This window comes from Tyto alba, unplaced genomic scaffold, assembly GCF_018691265.1.
Source record: "Tyto alba isolate M040663 unplaced genomic scaffold, T.alba_DEE_v4.0 Super-Scaffold_6, whole genome shotgun sequence".
In the NCBI taxonomy this organism is placed as follows: domain Eukaryota; kingdom Metazoa; phylum Chordata; class Aves; order Strigiformes; family Tytonidae; genus Tyto; species Tyto alba.
In genome coordinates, this window is record NW_024881327.1 from 45920309 (window position 1) to 45939209 (window position 18901).

At 36.6% G+C, this 18901-nt stretch overlaps 1 protein-coding gene across 2 annotated transcripts in view; it reads right to left on the reverse strand.

Moving 5' to 3' along the window:
* FAM193A (family with sequence similarity 193 member A) overlaps positions 1–18901 on the reverse strand; it is a 78810-nt gene that overhangs the window by 24276 nt on the left and 35633 nt on the right. The window contains exons 4-9 of one of the 2 annotated variants that reach the window (XM_042808254.1): positions 17473–17639; positions 17023–17190; positions 14027–14261; positions 10620–10744; positions 6554–6698; positions 1580–1657 (exon numbers count right to left, since the gene is read on the reverse strand). In XM_042808254.1, coding sequence (XP_042664188.1) covers positions 1580–1657; positions 6554–6698; positions 10620–10744; positions 14027–14261; positions 17023–17190; positions 17473–17639 — 918 coding nt within the window. The remainder of the gene's footprint in view (positions 1–1579; positions 1658–6553; positions 6699–10619; positions 10745–14026; positions 14262–17022; positions 17191–17472; positions 17640–18901) is intronic. The other variant, XM_042808255.1, reaches the window with a different exon arrangement.

Below are 18901 nucleotides of genomic sequence, written 5' to 3' on the forward strand. Positions count from 1 at the left end.
AGGCAGTGTTTTAGTAGTGCAAATCTTTCCATTAACAATTCAATGGCACATCATCATTAACAAATTACATAATCAAAAAGGGTTCTTTTGGCAAAATATTTTAAAGGCAGAATAATTCAGAATAACTTCGTAAAGGTGGCGTTTTGATCAGGAGTGAAAAAATGAAGTTCAAAGCTACAAACAAGAAACATTTGGCACTGAAACTCTTCAAAGAAAGTATGTTTCTACTATGAAACAGAAAAGTGGCCAAGTGCATCTCCTTGACTCATTTGTATGTGCATCTTGCATGGTATTTCTGTTGACACACTCTGAACTTGAGTAGTTCTTGTCTTGTTTCACGGTATGCACAAAAGGACACTGCTGACAAATGGATACAAAATGCAACTCACCCTTAGCTTGCAGAAAAGAATTAGGACTAATACTGTAGCCACAATGGGATAGATTCAAGGAACAAAACAGCTGCCCAGAACAGGACTCGACTGCCTTAGTGGAAAAAATACAATCCAAATAACTTCCACCTGGCAGAGGCCTAATCCTCAAAGCACCTAATTTCATTAGATACCTACAAACCTTAGGTTAAACAAGGATGTGCCTAAGCTTCCACTTCGATAGATGCCCAGACCTGATCCTTACCTAAGCAGCCGTGGGCTTACAGCTCACTTAAGCCCAACTAAGATCAAGGAAAAAGAGGATTCTTCCTCAAGTCCTCTGAGGAGCGCTGTATACAAGATGTTCTAAAGACAAGGTTAACACAGGCTTGTGTTCCTTATAGGAAAAAGTACTTACTGATAACTGCTTTGAGACATGGCCAATTTAAGCTTTAAGTTTATTAAAATGTACTGTCATACTCTCTCTTTCTCTGGCTCACGAGTAGCATTTCTCTCTGCACAGTGGTATAGGAACAGAGAGGTTCCCCATCCAGTCCTGACTCTAGCCGAGTCACACTGTACTCCTACGGAAAGCATGATATATACTTGAACACTTTTAAGTTACAGAAGAGAGTAATGTGTCTTGAACAGCAGACAGTTTTATGGTAAGGTAGGAACTTCTACTGGCCCCTCTCTGGCTACAGCTTAAAAAAGGCAGACAGTTCTGCTCAGCCTTTTCCCCACAAAACAGATATAGGAGCCATCTCCAGAGTCCTAACAGATGCAATCACCTGCCCTGCTGCCCTGGCTCACACTCCCCAGCCCTGCACACTGAGGAATTTATTAACCTCTTGAGCACAACATTCCCTGTCACATACATTAAGGCAGCTCCATGCTCAACATATTGGCTGTTTTGGATCCCACTCTAAGGCATCAAAAATTCCCCTTTTATTGTATAAAGAATTTTAATACCCAGTATTCAATCCTAAGACTATGGTGCTTATGTTTTTACCTTGTAGTAACTGAGATTACATACTATTACATACTCTTGGATCTTGCTTTGCTGTATTTTAGCTGACCAAATTTTATGCCTGACAGTTGCAGAATTAGATCACACAACTAGTACAATATACTACACTTGTATGTTTACATCTTACAAATATACATGAAGCATTAGTATAACTTAGTAGGGTATAAAAAAAAAATCCTACCTGCTCTTCAATAAAACGCCTCTGTTTAAAAAATTCCCAGTCTTCCTTTAGCATTCGTTGTTTTGTTTTCATTGCCATCTAAAACAGAATTTAAGGAAAACTCATTGATTTAATCACAGAAAACCTGTGCTATTGTCAATTGGTCTATCAGTTTCATTAAACTTAGCACATCTATGCTATTTTGAAAATACTTATATACATACTTAGTCAATATGAAGTGCATTTTATTTGCTAATCATTTGATTTGAGTCACTTAAACATAAGATTTTATATTCATTTACACTATTTTCAGTCAGATTTTTTCACTGTTTTTTATTACATTAATATTTCTTTTATTAAATATTTTCATGGCATTTTCAATAAAACATGATTGGAACTAAATCCTCAACATCTCAGATCCACTAAAATCCGTTACAATCTAGATACAGGACTTGCAGCAAGGCCCCAAGACAGGCTCAAGGGCAAGCTCTGATTTACCAAATGTGCAACTAGCCACCCAAGGAGTCAAAAAACCTCTGAAGTAGTGACCCAGACTAACACTTCTATTCCTCAATGTATTTCATGCCCATGATTCATTTAAGGCTGGAAAAATATTTTATAATTACTCGACCCTGAATCACATCACCATAAATGCACAGAGAGCCCATACTTTTTGTACACAAATGGTATTTTTCTGATTTAGTAAGGAAATTCACTCTGACAGAATGCAAAAGCTTCCATGAATTTTAACACAGCAAAATGCAAGAATAATGCTTCTCCTGTTGTACTTTATAACATTTTAAAAGCACTACTTCATCAGTGAGGAAAACCAACTAAGTTACCTTTCACAGTTCTTTTTTCATTTACCTAATTAATAAAAAAAGAAGTCTACCATCTTACAGAATGTAACAAATTGCTTCATAAAGATATGTTATTGAGCCAAGGCCACTAGCAATCTTCTTTTTTTCACTATTATTCTTCAAAAGCATGCCTCCAGAAATTCATACTTGATCAAAAGTTTAGTCTTACTATTAACCTCAGTATAGTATTGCTATTATCATTATTTAACTTGGGAAAATGAAATTCTAAGCTGGGGATTTGAAATTGTATTAAGTGATAAAGTTTTGCCTAATGAATTTCTGAAACAATCAGCAGCATGCAGTTCTAATTACTACTGTGGATTCTGATGTCCCTTGCTCAAGTGAGGTTACATTAACACCAACAAAAAAAAAAAAAAATATCACCAAAAAATTAGTTTATCATGTGCATGTGTGGGTTTGTGTTTTTTTGTTTTTTGGGGTTTTTTTTTTTTTTTTTTTTTTTTTAGAAGGAGCATGCATCAAATATTCTTGAACCATTGGTACCCTTTCTTAGACAAACTAAAAGGTACTGCAGAGCCTGCAGCCATGAACATTAGTAACTTCATCCTGTCTGTACTATCAGCTTCTGAGAAAGCCTTGAGCTATATTTAAATACCGCAACACTCACTGGTTTAGGTGTCCTGTCACCTAGCTGAATCCTCACCATCAAAGACAGGCACCTACATTCACTATACATTATAAAAGAAGACTTTAATGCCAAAGAATGATGTTTAAAACAGCCAGTGCATTAAATGGGAGCTGCCTACTCAAGCCTCCTAAGAAAATGTCAAAGAAAACAGCATGGTTTAAGTCTTGGTACTCTTGAGTATTAATGGGAACAGGGGCTGAAGCTAAAGTGTTCCTACTTCCAACTTCACAGCCTTTCCAATACTCCATGTCTGCAAGTATCTTAAGTTACTAATTCCATAAGTCATAGGGAATCACTTCTCCCCCCTCTTTCTTTTCCCCAATGAATATTTATTTCAGCGGAGCAAAGCAGCTGCAACAAACCACATGATTCATGCCCAAGAATTCTGCTGGGGAGTGGGAGATAAATTCAAATGCCATCAGAAGGAAAAATTTACACTTCAGTCTTGCACATCTGCAATGAATATGCTACATTGCTGCCCAATGGAGAAGTCCACTATCACCCTCTTGCTTCCTCCGTTTATTTAAGGCTAAAATGTATTTGAGAACCATCAGACAAGACATAGTAAAGTGAGACAGGCAGGTGAAAAGTATTTTTCCATTCGGAAATAGATTTGATCATGAAACAAAACTAGCAGTTTGGTCAGAACTAACACATACCACTAGATCACCAGTGAGAACCCTGATGTTCATACATAATCACTGTATGCTTGTTGCTTCTAAATTTTAAACGCTGTATCAAATGTGAACAGTATATTTGAGCATCCCAAATTCTACCTGTGAATCTAAACTATTTACCTAGCCTGTCTCACTAGAATAAAAATAATTCCTCTTATCACAAACTCTCAGCACCCAAAAGTGAGTGTTTCAATTATTTGTACAGCTGCCATAAAGACAAAACCCAATTATGTCCATACAATACTACTTTTTCTGTTAAGCTGACCAGAACTGTAAAAAAAAAAAAAAACAAAAACAAACAAAAACAAACATCACACAAATATGGAGACATAAGCAAAGAACCTCTCCCTGGGCTCTTGTGGAGCTGAGCAACAGCATTCCTGTATTCCTTTCTTCTGTGGGAGCCAGCAGTAGAAAAAAAGAATACAGAAGGATACACTTTCACACAAAGTACATATGACCATCTAGCCATTACTTATGGAAATGATCCAGATATATTTAGGACCTCCCAAGTTGAATGTATTCTAAATTTGGTAAGAAAAACAGGATCTGGAAGTACTTGCTACGCAAATTTAAACTCTTTTGTATTCCAGATATCCTAAACATCCTCCTCAGATTTTAACACGTGATAAATACAGGTGCTGATATGGACAAATCCCTATTCTAAATTTTATTACAGCATACACACATAGTGTAGCATTGTAGTAAGCTGCATGTCTGTGCATGACACAGCTGTCCTAGTCTTAAAAAAAAAATAAAAAGAAAAAAACGTAGTATTTGTACTGCTTGCAAAAGGTATTAACTTTTTTACTCAAGAAAAAGTAATATAACATACCACAGTGGAGAGTCCATTATCTCTGCTGATGCCCTGTCTTAAAATTTTGGGTATAGTTCCACAGTAAATAAATGAAGACCATTATCACGTTTTTCTCAGTGACAGTCTGCATTCTAACCTTTGATACACTAGCACTAAAACCTCACAATTTTGTTAAGCCAAGAGACAGCAAATAACGAGCATGAATTCACTGTTAAGATTCACAGTTTCCATAGTAGCTGGGCTTTCAGATTACTAAGTTGTTGACAAAAATACCACTGCAAATTCAGGTAAGATGGTCATACTGAATGATGTGTTTTTGATCAAGAGAGTATAGCCACAGGTTATCGCCAACACAGGGTTTAAGGCCCAGTAGTGACAATGCTTTTTCTACATATAAATACCTCTTTTAAAATGTGATGGTTTAAATTTTAGAATTATTTCCCCTACACACACCCCCTTGCAGGTTTTTTTTGGTCATTAGGAGATAAGAAGTCATCATATTAAGTCTCTCCAAATGGGAGAAGGGTTTATATTTGCATCAGGATGCAGGCTTCACCGAGCAGAAAAAAAAAATGCTTTAAGACAGTACTTGTGACCAGGCAACTGCCACTTGATGCACAGAAATACAGAAAAATCAATTAAGAGTTTATTTTGAAGCGGTACAGATCAACCAGTCAGATGCCTGATATGAATGTGACACTACAAAAATTCCATCTTTTGGAAAAGTGAGTGAATGGTGAGAAGTGAACTGTGATCCCTTTTTTACCGGAGAGGCAGTACCAGACAGCCACAACAACCTGACACCATGGGGAAAATGACTTCTAGTGGCACAAAATGGGAGATGATGAAATTTTGCTGAGCTGCAATCAAATATTTAGGTGCACAAAAGCAGCCAGACCAAGAGAAAACTTCATAACTGATCGCTCACAGATGCAGACCCTAAATAGAGAATAATCTCTAAAAATAAAACTATCTTTTTATTTTCTATCTTGAAGGTACAGGAATTAATGGAAAAAGTTCACTTAAATCTTCATCACAGGGAATAGCTTTCTACAGTGTACTATAAGACTTTAAAATATATTCCTAATGCTCATAAAACTTCAATATACAAGAAAAGTTCTATAAAATTCTGTATCTTTAGTTATTTCAAGACATATTCTTTCTTCCAGTATACTTAAGATTGAACTAAATATTCAAAGCCTTGTCCTGAGATGTATTAAAAAAATTCAAGTTCTTTGAACATGAGACAAAAAGCCCATGACCAATTTTGGAAGAGTATAAAAAACCACTTGCAAAACAAACAGCTATTTTTCCAAAAATGAAGTTCCTTGACTATGTAGGAGTCAGCACAACATTATTATTTTCTGTAACGTGGCACAAACTCAGAAGAATCAGCTATCAGAACATATACTTAACTAAAAAAGGATAACTTCAGAGGTCTCATATTTATGTAGTGAGACTCTGCAGTTTTGATTTTGATAGCTGTATAAAGGTCATCATCACACTATGCAACATGCAATAGTTTTTAGAAGCAATCTCTCTGAATATTATTTAATGCAATTAATATTTTGGAAGCTTAGGGGGTTTTATCAGGTGGGGTTTTGTGGTGTTTGGTTTTGGTTCTTTGTTTTGGTTTGTGGGGTTTTCTTGTTTTGTTGTTTTTTTTTTTCTCCCCTTTTCCTAGCAACATCTACAAAAGAGTTTCATATTACTGTGCTATGGGTAATTTACAGGCTAAAGTAATTTAAAAATGTTCAAAGACCATCTCTAAACAATGGCAGAACAACTTGAAGATGTTTCTGTACAATCACCATTAAGTATTGGTACGTTAGTGTTCTCTTCTATTCTGAAAGACTGACATAAATGAAAAAATTACATATTGTTGCTTCAGAGCTCTGGATAAAAATACCAAAGAAACTCTTCATGGAGGCACAGCCTTGCATGGGCTGCTCCCTACATAATCAGTCTTGAGACTGTTTACATGATTCTTACCTGTTCATCAACATAATCATCTATTCTCTTCTGGCATTCAAGCCATGCTTCAGCAACTTGACCCATTTCCTGTTCCAGCTGATGATACCTTTGTAGCAAGGTACTATACATATCTTCACTACAGGAATCATGTGTTGTTCCAAGCCTAAAAGTTCAAAGAGCAGTTGTTATAGAAGAGGCATTTCACTGAAAAGAAAAAAAATCACGCTTCTAAGTTCTGCCAGCCAAAAAAGTGTTACTAAAGTGCAGTTGTTGATACACCTAGGCCCACATAGCTGCTTGTATCCCAAAATTGAGTATTTTTGGATATTTTTCGAAAAATATCCAACAACTGCTTGTTCCAATGTACTGTAACCAACAATAGCAAGAATGTGGGAAGTGCAACATTTCTAGAGCCTCTTTCCCACGAGCAACCAGATGTCAAACCTAACGAGCCATATTTATTCAAATTTTGTTACTTGATATATTTATCCCTCCAAATTCTATGGGCTAAATATACATGTTGACTATTTACTGAAGAGCTATATAGTAAAAATAAAGCCAGAAGTTTGTTAATCAGAACTCTTATGATCAATGCTAAAAAGATTACTAGACGAGTTGGAGTTCCAGTTGAGAAAAGTGCTGTAGAATGAGGCAAGTGAGATAATTCAGTTGCATGCAGTTATATACTACCACTTGAGTGGCATACAGTTCAAAATGTAGTTTTGCCATTCACTGATGACTGTCCCTGTAAGGATCCCGAGAAATAGTAGAAAGGGAGGTAAATCTGTTTCCTATTACATTTTCATACAGCAAATTCCCTTAAAAATTCATTAGGGTGCATCATCACAACAATTCTTAAGTAAATAGCAAACTCTTGAAATCCTGACTTCAGAAATAAATAAATAAAAAGACAAAATTCTATTTGATAATGTGCATTTGAAGCACAATGAATTGCAATGACCTGTAAATTGACACAGATAAACTGAAGATTTTCAATAGTTCTCCTACTTAATAATTAAGAGAAAACTGATTGGTAGCTAATTAGTGACAGAGGTGGTGTGGGGAGTCAAAGCCAGTATCTAAAAACAAAATTCAAGCATCTCAAAACTTGGTATTTGAGCCCTGTTCTAGCATTTCAGGTAGGTTTGTTATAGATTTCCATTGCAACAGGATGCTAGCCCAACCTAAGAACTACATAGTCCTGCCTATCATCTGGCAAAAAACTGAACCCTTAATTTAAATATGGCAATTAAGTATAATGAAGAGCTGAGCAAACAGACAACTCAGTAAGCATTAAGTTAGAGCTGTTAGCATGACTTTGCCAATAAATTCGAGTTGGTTTTATTTTGTTGGTTTTGCCCAGAACCTACAACACCACCTGCATAAACACAGTGCATAAGCAATTCTGCACATTAACAACTTGGGAAGTCCATGCTTGGTAGAGTACAGAAAGCAATTTAAAGGGATACGGTGACTTTAGAATACAACACTTCCTCATTATCAGGACTGTCAATTCCTGTTAGTAGATCACGATTTACTTTCTTGTAGCATGTGTTTACAGTATTATGCAATTATGTGAAATTCTGATCCCGACTGTACGTAAGTCAAGAATTTGTTCTCATAACTGTTGCTGAGTAGTACTACTCTTTCAAACACTAGTTGTGCACAAAGCCTTTTCAAAATATGCTCTTAAGTTAGGAGGAAAAGAACTTTATTTTTAAAAATTTAGATTAGCAATGCCCCAGCATTTACACTTTCAGTTTTTATTGTGACTCTTGAGTAAAGGTTAACATTCTACCAGCAAATACACTTTCAGACCTCAAGGCAAGTATAAAGCAACAATCTAAATAACACTTCAGTCCTGTAAACAGAGGTAGAATACATTCCTGTACTGCAGTAAAAAAAGGCAGTAAAAAGCATCACATATAGATAAAACTCAACAAGAATTGCTTACTTCACAGTAACTGAATCTTCCAAGGCATTCTTGTTGACACAGGTCTTATTGTATGCCTGTGTACCTTTACCAGGAACCCAGAATTTTTTGGCCAACATCATTTAACTGAAGCTGTGCATACACCCTGAACACTGTCCCATCCCATAGAAAGAAAGCAAAGAGGACAGAGAAGCCCCAGGACAGGAAAGCTGATGATATCAGTTATTTTATTAACAAACGCCAATATAGCAATTCGTTGAGTGTAGGAAGCATGTCAGTGGTTGCGTGTAATCAAAAGCATCTTAACCCAAGAAAGGTATTTAACCTCTAAGAAACCTTTCATATAGACACCTGCATCAGGAAGGACTATGGAAGAACTGGATTTCCTTAGATACTGATTATGGAAGTACAGCCTTATGAAATGCTATGTCTGATCTAGAAGCCCTGCTGATTAATCAATTACACAAGCATGCAGAAAGCTCTTACAGCCGGTCTGCAGATTGTACAACTGAGTGTGCCTCCTAAACAAACCAGAGGTGTTGACTAGGTAGCAGAACAACATGTAATACATTAAGACCCTGGTCGTTTACCCTAAGTAGATGACCAGTCCTGTGAAATACTGACACAGCTGATCTCGTATCAGCTAGTAACCTCCACACACACAAGACTGCTGTTTAAACCTCCCTGAGTGAACATCTCTTCTAGTCTGACACCTAATAAGCATCCTTGGAACTAATCACAGCACACCAACTACATGTTTTAAAAAGCCAGAGATACACAAAAGATTCAGTGATTTGAGTAAAGAATGGGAGAATGGGTGAACACCCAAAAATCTAAGTGAAACTGAGATGCCAAAATCCCATTTCACACTGCTTCTTTAGGAAGAGAAAACAATGAGGCCAACACTCTTTTGTAAAGAAACTGGCAACCCCTTCTCTCTTGTGCACAAATGATTCTCTACTGACCAAATGATCAGGGGACTAAGCTGATCCCTGCTTCGCCATGAGACGCCTCTCTGATGGGAGAATTCCTCCATCAATTCCCAGTGGAAGGCAGATTATCTTCCAGAAAAATTTCTCAGGGAAGGCCACCTAATTCAAGACTCAGAGAACTCAGCAGTAAAATCCTGGGAGTCCATGAAAACAGATATAACCTGTGTTTACCAAAGGAAAACAAGACATACACTGCATAAACTAGAAATCATAGAACAGGAAACTTGTGCTGAACATCTCCTTTCAAAAACACTCATGTGAATCAATCTAGACAAAACCATAGTTTATGTGAAACACCCTGAAAGGTATCTAGTGAACTGACATGTACTGAGAAAGAAATTCCTGCTGGATGAGATTCTGACTTCACCATATTTAAGCCTTGAAGGTAGCTGTCACTACAGCGAGGTTCTGCACAGAAACACTTTGAAACTGTTGCTCAGACACTAACTGCAGAAGCACTTGAGAACAACGGGTAAATGAAAACAACCCAGAGAAGCCTTGTCAGAAAGCATGGAGATGACCAAGGGATACTGTCAGTGACAGTGGTACTGGGAAGTCAAACACAGATGACTGGGAAAAGACATGCTTCAACACCATGCTAACTGAATATAGCAACAGAATTACCTGTGTGGAGAGAAGGAAAAAAAAGTCAAAAAAAAAAAAAAAAAAGGCCTTCAGTGCCAACCTAGCTTAATGTAAACCAAATAGACAAATTATTCTGAGGGACCTTAGACTTCTTGCTGAGCCTGGTGACAATTAAGCTTTATTGCCTTTTCTTGCTTTCCTTTCTAGTATCTCTTAGTAAAACGAGAATTCATCAGAAATTTCTTTATTCACTGTGAGAAACATCTCTTCTGACAGACTTAATCAGACTGCTCTTGTACCATGGAAAAATACCCAAGAACCCACGACAACAATATCTTTAAAGCACATGTACACAGAGCATGTCTCTTCATCAGAAACAAGAGAGGTCAACACAAACCATCCATGACTGTACTTCAAAAATGTTTGGACTTAGGATAAAGAATAAAATTCCTATGAATTAACACCTCTTCCCCAAAAAAACCAAACACTTAGCAGGTACACAAATTAAAAGCAGAGCAACCTTCCTAACAAAATATACATTAGAAGCCCCCAAGAAACACAAGTTAAACTCTACCTTAGCTGTGACACCAATGTTGGCAAACTATTCTGCAAGAGTGGCTCAGAAAATACCAGATTTTCAAACAGATGCTTATTGTGCAATTCCCATGTCACCTGAAATTTCTTCAAATGTTCATTTTCCTATAACAAAAAAGCAACCAGAAATAAGCCAGGGTTAGAAAAAACAAAGCAAATCGAAAGGTTATGTCTGAAGCAAGAGGTTTTGTTTAAAAATTTAGTTTCCAACCTACAGGCTGGATTATCCAGCTCAGATCTTACCCAGCTTTCATACCCAGAAATGGAGAATTTAAATAATTCTTTAATAACTTAAATAACTATAGCTTCATTCCTAGTTTTTCTAAATTGATTAGCAAAAAAAATGGATTAAAAATTTCTAAATTGATTAGAAAAAGAAAGAAAAATCAGATTATGTTGAAAGCTTCCATTCTTTTCCATGCTGAAAGATGTACTGTATGATCTGAACCAGTTATTCTCATGTTTTCTTGTCAAACAATTGTCTATCTCTGAAGTTCAAAGAACTGAAGAATAATATCTAGTAACAGACACATATTTGATGGCAAGCTATAATCTTATTCAAAACTGACATAAATCAAGTACAGCTTCAAAAATGAAGTTTTCTAAATAGACAAGAGTCCAACAGTTTACTTCTCTTGTAAGCAGAGTGTTTTTCTATATGGTGTTATTTTACACATAATTATATGTAATTTCTAGGCCTAAAACTTATATCTATGATTATCAAAGCATAGGAATCAAAGACAGGTATAATTTTTTCAACTCTGTAAGTTATCCAACATATAGCCAGAAGTACATGGGTTTATTTATACCAGGATTCCCACACATAGTAATATTAAGTACAAGTGTTCTGGCTATCAGATCAGCAAGTGATCCCTATGCATTATAACCTCAAGTACCCAGAAATACCAGAATACTCTGGAATTTCAAAGTTTTGTTAAGCATAATGGGTTAAAAAACAAATACATACTTATATCAGACCTAAACACAAGACTATCCATATTAAAAAATGAATCAAGTTTGGAGTTTTATTGTTATTTAAAAAAAACACACAAACACCCACCCTTTGTGAATTGCACGACACATGTACACTTTCGCTTTGAATATTATGTCTTCAAAATATTTAGGATTTTTATAAATTGCTAATAATTTCTCAAGGGTCAACACTGACAAAGGTTGAGGTCCTAAGGAATTTCCATACTATGAACAAAACAGTCAACGCTTATCTATAAAATCTTGTATATCAGATTGCACAGATGACAAAATTTCTCACAAAGAAATACCAGGTAAATTTTCCCTTCTGGTCTTCTATACTGTGTACTCAAGGTCTCTTCTGTATTGACCAGACTTTCCAGCTTGCTGTCAGTATAATCTGTCATTCCCTGGTGGGGCACAAAACTTTAGTTCCTGCTCTTGAACTCTGCTAGTTAGCCGGATTCCTCTGAAAGGAAGGACAACTGTTCATAATTTCACTGAGAAATTAGTTTCTTACAGGTGGAGGTTCAAGGTGTTATATGCCTTTGTACAGCATGCTATGTGCCAAGGTTTTACCTTTAAAAAAAAAAAACAAAGGGCTGCACTACATTTAGAGATCTTGACTGCCTTTTACGTACTTCAGCTAAAAAGATTCCTTCTTCCATAGTGCACTGGTATCCTTAAGAGAAAACAACCATGCACACTGAAAAGGCTAGTGATCCCACTATCTGTACTAAAAGCTGTGACATACCACTCAATTTAATAAAAAGGTTATTAAATAAGTCTAAGAAATGCATGATTAGACAGCATCCTACATTCTCACATTTCAGTTTCTGAATGTCACAGCCTAGCAGAACAAAGTTTTCAGTACTTAATGGGCTGCAGAAGGAAAAGGACAAGAGAAGTCTGGGGTATTTTGTGTTTTCTTATGCTTTGTTTTTTAAAAGAGAATAGGAACTTCATTTTACCTTTAATTTTATCAGAAAAGGGGTAGATTAGGGAGTTCAAGCATCTTCTCTCTCCTTGTGGCCATTATCTCAATCTCCCATACCTGCTAAATTTTCATGACTACTAGTTCACAATAATAACCAGGGGAAAAATAATATTAAAGTATTTTTTGTGTTTAGCTATATAAATCTGGCACTAACAGGTTCATTACTGGCAGATCTACTTTGAGAAAGCTAACATTTGCACTGTAATCCATCCGCTTTACAGCTGGACAGATTTTGAAATTCCAATGCAAATCAACCTGAAGAGCAATCTTCTCTCAAGCACCTTGTTAGAGACATGATGACTATTGAAAGCAGCCAGTAAACTGGAGATGGCAGTGACCTCACACCTGTATCTAAGTGATAAAGCTGGGGAAAACAATACTGATAGCAGAAAAAAGCATCAGATAGTTCTATTAAGAAATCTTAGTATATCTTCCTGGTTTGCCAATTCAATTTTTACCAACAGTTCTACCTCAGTAAAGACACTCTGCTTCCCCTCCATTTTATATCCTTCTTTCCCATGGCCATCATAGTCTTGTTACTGCCTCTTCCTTTCCTCTATATACCTAGACAGTCACTTCCACCTAACTGGCAATAAACCCCAAATTTACCAGTTTATCCACTTTTTTTTTTTTTTTGCACGAAGTTTAGACAAGAAAAGGGATGCACAGGATCAGGACATTATCACAACATGTACAGGCAAGTATTATTAAAAAACAGGATTAATAACCTTCTCAGCCCTTAAACAAATAGAATTACAGAATTTGTTTACTGTATTACTCACTCATGATGGACAGTTACTCAAGATGATATTTTTAAGGCTATTGTTTATTTTCTAACTAACAATACAATCCCAAGTCTAATATCACAACCAGTTGAAAAAACAAGCATTTAAGAACTAACAAGAACTTCAGAAATAAAAAAATAACACAGCAGATGAATTCTGAGGCAAGACATCACCTTTTCAAGTGTTCTTTCTTGCTTACACGGAAAAAAAAAAAAAAAAAAAAAAAAATCGAACATTGAAGCAAGCTAAGTTTGTGCTACACAAAGGTTTGTAACTTTTAAATACGATTGTCAAGAGACCATTAAATATTAAGAGAAGTCTTTCACACATTTTCAAAGGCATTATCTAAAATCTTGTAAATCTTCTTAAAGATTAGCTTCAGAGTAAGTGCCACATACAGCATCCCACCTTTTCCTTTACAAACAAAAGAATTTCATCAATTCACTGTAAAAGAAGCCTAATCTACATTTCTGAAGAATTAAATCTGCATTTTCAGAATCTCCTTATCTCCAAGCATGCACATACAAAAAAACATGTATTTTACAAACCACAGAGGAAAACTGAAAGAACCCAGACCAGCTCTGCTATCATTACCCCAAGCAAGTAGGAGCAGATAGGTCACTTTTTCAGTCTTACCAGAGTAATTAGAAAGGCGCTGATTGTACACGCTGCCTGACAGAGTGCACTGTATTCTTCAAGTAGGAGTGAGATGAATTGATGTGCCTGTGGTGGCCCTTGTATTGCTAATGTTGATGCAACTTTAGATCCCAGTGACAAATGTCTGAGCAGACGAACCTTCATTTCAAGCACATATTCTCTAGCTTGCTGTTCCAACCGTTGGTAAAGCTGATATGGATCTCTTTCACAAAGCCTGTATTTTTAGAATATTTGTTACCAAAAAAAATAAGTAAATAATGCATGTAATGAATGTTCACTTTCTTAAAAACATTTGCCAGTTATCTGTCAAATCACTGTCATTAAAAAGAAACAATGGCTAGGTTTTACAGAACTACATTAAATCTGGGAGAACACAGGCCAGTTCCCTACTTTTACACTGTGGAACTGAGCTGTGTAGCTTTAGGACTAGGATGCTTGCACATCTAAAATTAATTCAGGACTGCAGTATTTCACTTCAACTTGTGAGCTAAAAGACCCCAAAACTATACTCAATTTGCATACAAACCTATAGACACCTAGACTCTTTAGACAAACTTCTTTACAACTTCTACATGTTCTTACATACCGCCCTAATAAATGGCCCAGCTGGAACAGCCAGACCTAGGCCCAATTAATATCTCGTACAAGGGCAGGCATTTACTTCAAGCCATTGAAGGAGCTTGACCTGTTAGGCAGCCAGAGCATGTCTAAATACATACTAACCAACTGGACTTGCTGACTGCTTTGGGGGGCCCTTCTGTTAAGCTGAACTACAAAACATCATTTCATACATTTACCAAGCTTTTAAGACACTATTTCATAAAACTCCTTCCCACTTTGATTGAGAGCTTCTTACCCCAAGTTGCAGATCTCTACGAGGACAGTTTTTGCACCTTTTATTAAAGCTGTGCCACTGCATAGCAGAGGTGTGGAATTCACAGGGCCACAAAGAACATCCTTCAAGGAACATGACTTACGACACTCTATTGTGGTAGTGCCTAACTGCAATCATTAGAAATGACTAGTGTGGGGGTTTTTTTAATTTTATTTAAAATCTAGAACAGGGAGCAGAATTTGGGACTCATTTGTCCCAGGGAAGCATGCTAACATTGAAGATTTAGAACCATATTGCCCTCCATGAACTCTATTCAGCCACTCAATACTTGCAAGACTTGTCACTAAGAAACAGCTTCAAAGAGGGTCAGGGTTTCCTGCTAAGGACAGAATACAGCTGGCTAGGTCTGATACTCTCTGGGAAGTGAGACATGGGTTTGAACCACCTCACAGAAGAACACTGAACACGATAGCTGCTTTGAAGCACTTGAGAGTGAAATCATACTATTTAAAGTCCTGTGCATGGAGTTTAAGCACCTGCCTCAGTTTTTTTTTACAGCACAGGGAGGTGGGGAAGAAGAAAGGGATTAGGCAAGTACTTAAGAATTAGATGAATAAAAGTCTGCTGCTATCTAGTCCCTGCACTTCTCTCACCACTCACAAAACAGAGTACTATCATATTGCCATAAAGTGCTCCAACATACAATAGGGACAGTACTTGCACCACTAGTTTTTTTTCAAGTAAGAAGACCAGGCAGTCTGTTTCTTGCCAGCCGTGAGCATGGAATTAGGAATTTTTGCCTTTTAAATGGAGTTACCTGTCTCCAGCATGATTTTTGGAATGTTCCCTACATGGTTTGTTTGGGGTTTTTTGTTTGGTTGGTTTTGTTTGGTTGTTTTTTTACACTTTCAATACCTACATTGACTAGCTTTGTTCAAAAATTTTGCATGACATGAGCACCACTGACTGGACACACTGTTGTCTGCTCAAACCCAGTATCCTAATTTTGCTTCATACTTTGGAGACCATATGGAACCATAGTGAAAAATAATCATATTGACATTTAAGGTTTCCCTCTTTGAAATCCTGCTTCTGCCTTTGTATTTTAATAATCTCTCCAAAGTGAGAAACAGTTCTAGAGGAATCAAAGCACCCAGGCACATAAGAAAGGCACACAGTGTGTGTTCCAATTTCCAAAATTTTTCAATTGAAGAGAAACTGCATAAAAATCAACCAACATTTCAGCTGTGATTCAGTTTTAATTACCTGCACACTATGCAACATTTAAGCATCTCTGATTTCAAAGCCTACATTGCATGTTTTGACCACTTAGATAAAGTGTGACTAATGGGGAGGCATACTATATTACTCTAAATTTACACGACATGTTCAAAACCAAATACTCAGTTTTTATACAACAGAAGTGCAATAAGCTTATTTAATTATCTATTCAGTCTGATTCAGGAGTGTAGTCGTATAAACAGCAATTCTAGATGACTATGATCTTTTAAGGTTTTTTTACCTTGACAGAATTTATGTTCAACTAGAAACTCCAACTAAGAACTACAGTTTGTCAAACTAGTCAGACCTTAATATATTAAGTACATACAGAACCAAGGAGAGCAACTATACCCTGACCACACACTCAGTTAAACAGAAACTGAGATGAACCCCTCCCCCCCCTGTTTTTTTTTTCAATTACCATCTAGCTGTTAAAAGTACAGTAAGATGCAAGCACTATAACTCATGTTAACTTGACGAGGTAAGATTTTTCCTGTGAGGCAATTCAAACTAAACAGTGCCTTACTAATAATATTCAATACTTACTAATAATAAACTCAACGTCTTTTGAAGAGTAAGATTTTGGGACCATTCCATAATTATACATTAATATTCCCTATTGTAAATAGCATATGAATCTAATAGCTTCGTATGCATTCAATCTAGCATTCAAAAATACTGCATGAAATAGAATTGACTGTTCTGACTTCATTCTAGTGGAGAGGCAATCATTCCAAACAACCAGAGTTACAGATGGTAAATAACATTCTATTAAAAAGCAATATTCCAAACTACTTAAAAACTCATCTTAAAAAAAAATCCTCTTAGCAGTTAAGAGATATTTTTCAAAGTGCCATACCTATCCACCAGCTCTTTCATTCCTTCTTTATCTGGTACCAAAGATTGGTCTTGGTCATCTGCCAAAGGGGTCCCAGCTTGGCGATATATACACCGAACCATGTATCTTACTTCTGACCAGTAATTTTGAAGCTGCTGAGGTTCACGTTCAGGCTCTGCTGAATTTTCTCTGCAAATAACGACAAAAATAATTACTCTCTATTTGTACATCGCATAGGTGTATTGATTCCTACTATGCTGAAGATGCTCTTCAGGAAAAACAATGTACATCTAAAATAAAGTACACGCCCAAAATAACGTATAAAATTAGAGAAAAGCTGCCATCCGTAAGTTACTGTTACTGCCATACAGCCTGTTTAAAGAGTTTAAGCATACACCAACAAATAAGCTACAACACTGCTGACAGTCTGACTACACACACCATGCTATTGAGTTTTAATCCAGTTCTTACCTGCGCTCATTACAGGCCTCACAGTTGCATGCTATGTCTGAAGGAGAGGAATTGCTAAGATCTGCAGCAGGAACTGTCTGTGCACCAACAGTTATTCTTCCTCCTCCCACAGATTCCTGCTGTGATCCACTGTTTCCAAGAGGCATGTGCAGAAGGAAATCTTGGCTCTGAAAGGAAAAAAAAACACAGGTAGCCTTCAGTTTTAAGGATGTTAGTCTGAAATGTTAAAAGATAGGCAAATATTAATGTGGTAATTCTTAGTGCTGAATGTATTTTGGGAGGACACTCAATCAGGCACAAAGAATTACCTTCAAAAAAGCCTAATAAATGCAAGATATGAACTGAGAAAACCAATGATACAGTTTCATTTCTAATAACCAAAGTATGTTGGTTATAATTATCACCTTTATGTACTCCAGCATAAACAATGAACAAAGCTAAAAGGCCTGCATCATCCATGATTAATCATAAACTACTAATATCTCTTCAGTCTCTATTTGACAGTATGTTTGACTGCTTTTAGTTCAGCAATCCCTTCTAGCAAAAAGCATTAAATCTCCTTGTTTGTAACAGTCAGACATACTACTTCATAGTAATGGATGTTAGAAAGTTGCTGTCATTGGGAATGGATGCTATCTCCTCTGTATAGTGCTGCTCAGTGCTAGCAGATAACACAAACCTCTCTCCCAAGGCTGTTGGTATTTTGGGCTCCAGTTTCTCTCCTTTCTCTGTGCTCCAGCCCCAAGTGCATACCATGCTTCCCTCCTGCACCCTCCCCAGGTTGCCAGCTTACTGTGGCCCCAGGCAGAGACCTCTCCCACATTAGGAACACGACCCAGATCCTGTGCTTCACAGGAGGATGCAGACGCAGGTCAAAACAAACCTGCATGCATTTGCTGCCAACAGCAAGATCAGCTACTGAGAATGGTGCTGAGGCAAACCACGCTAAAGAGCAACAGCAACCTGAACACTGGAGCATCTATTGCAAAACTCTTATACTCTGGCTTGCAGTGACTGATAACAGAAATTTTAAGCTCATTTTGGTTTTCTGTACCCAGCTGGTTTCTCTAATTAGACTAGCCACCTAATCTATTTAGTCACTTTTTTAAAGTCAAGCTTCCCAACTTGGAAAATCCTTTTGTTGTCTGCTTTTAAAAATTCCTCTTTAAATAAGAAAAAGTTGTAAAATTTAAAAAATACTGTAAATTTTTATTTTACCTGGAGTATTTATAACTTAATAAAATGTCTAGAAAGCAAATTCTACCTTCCTTGTACTTGTAGGACTCTTATTTTCTTTTCTAGTTCATTAAACAGAGCTTAAATATGTAAAAAATTTTGGCTCAACTGAACGATAACGTGCTTCAGTCTTGCTGTGCTTTGAACTCTCTAGGATGTGTTTACCATCAGACTACCACTATAATTCCCATAG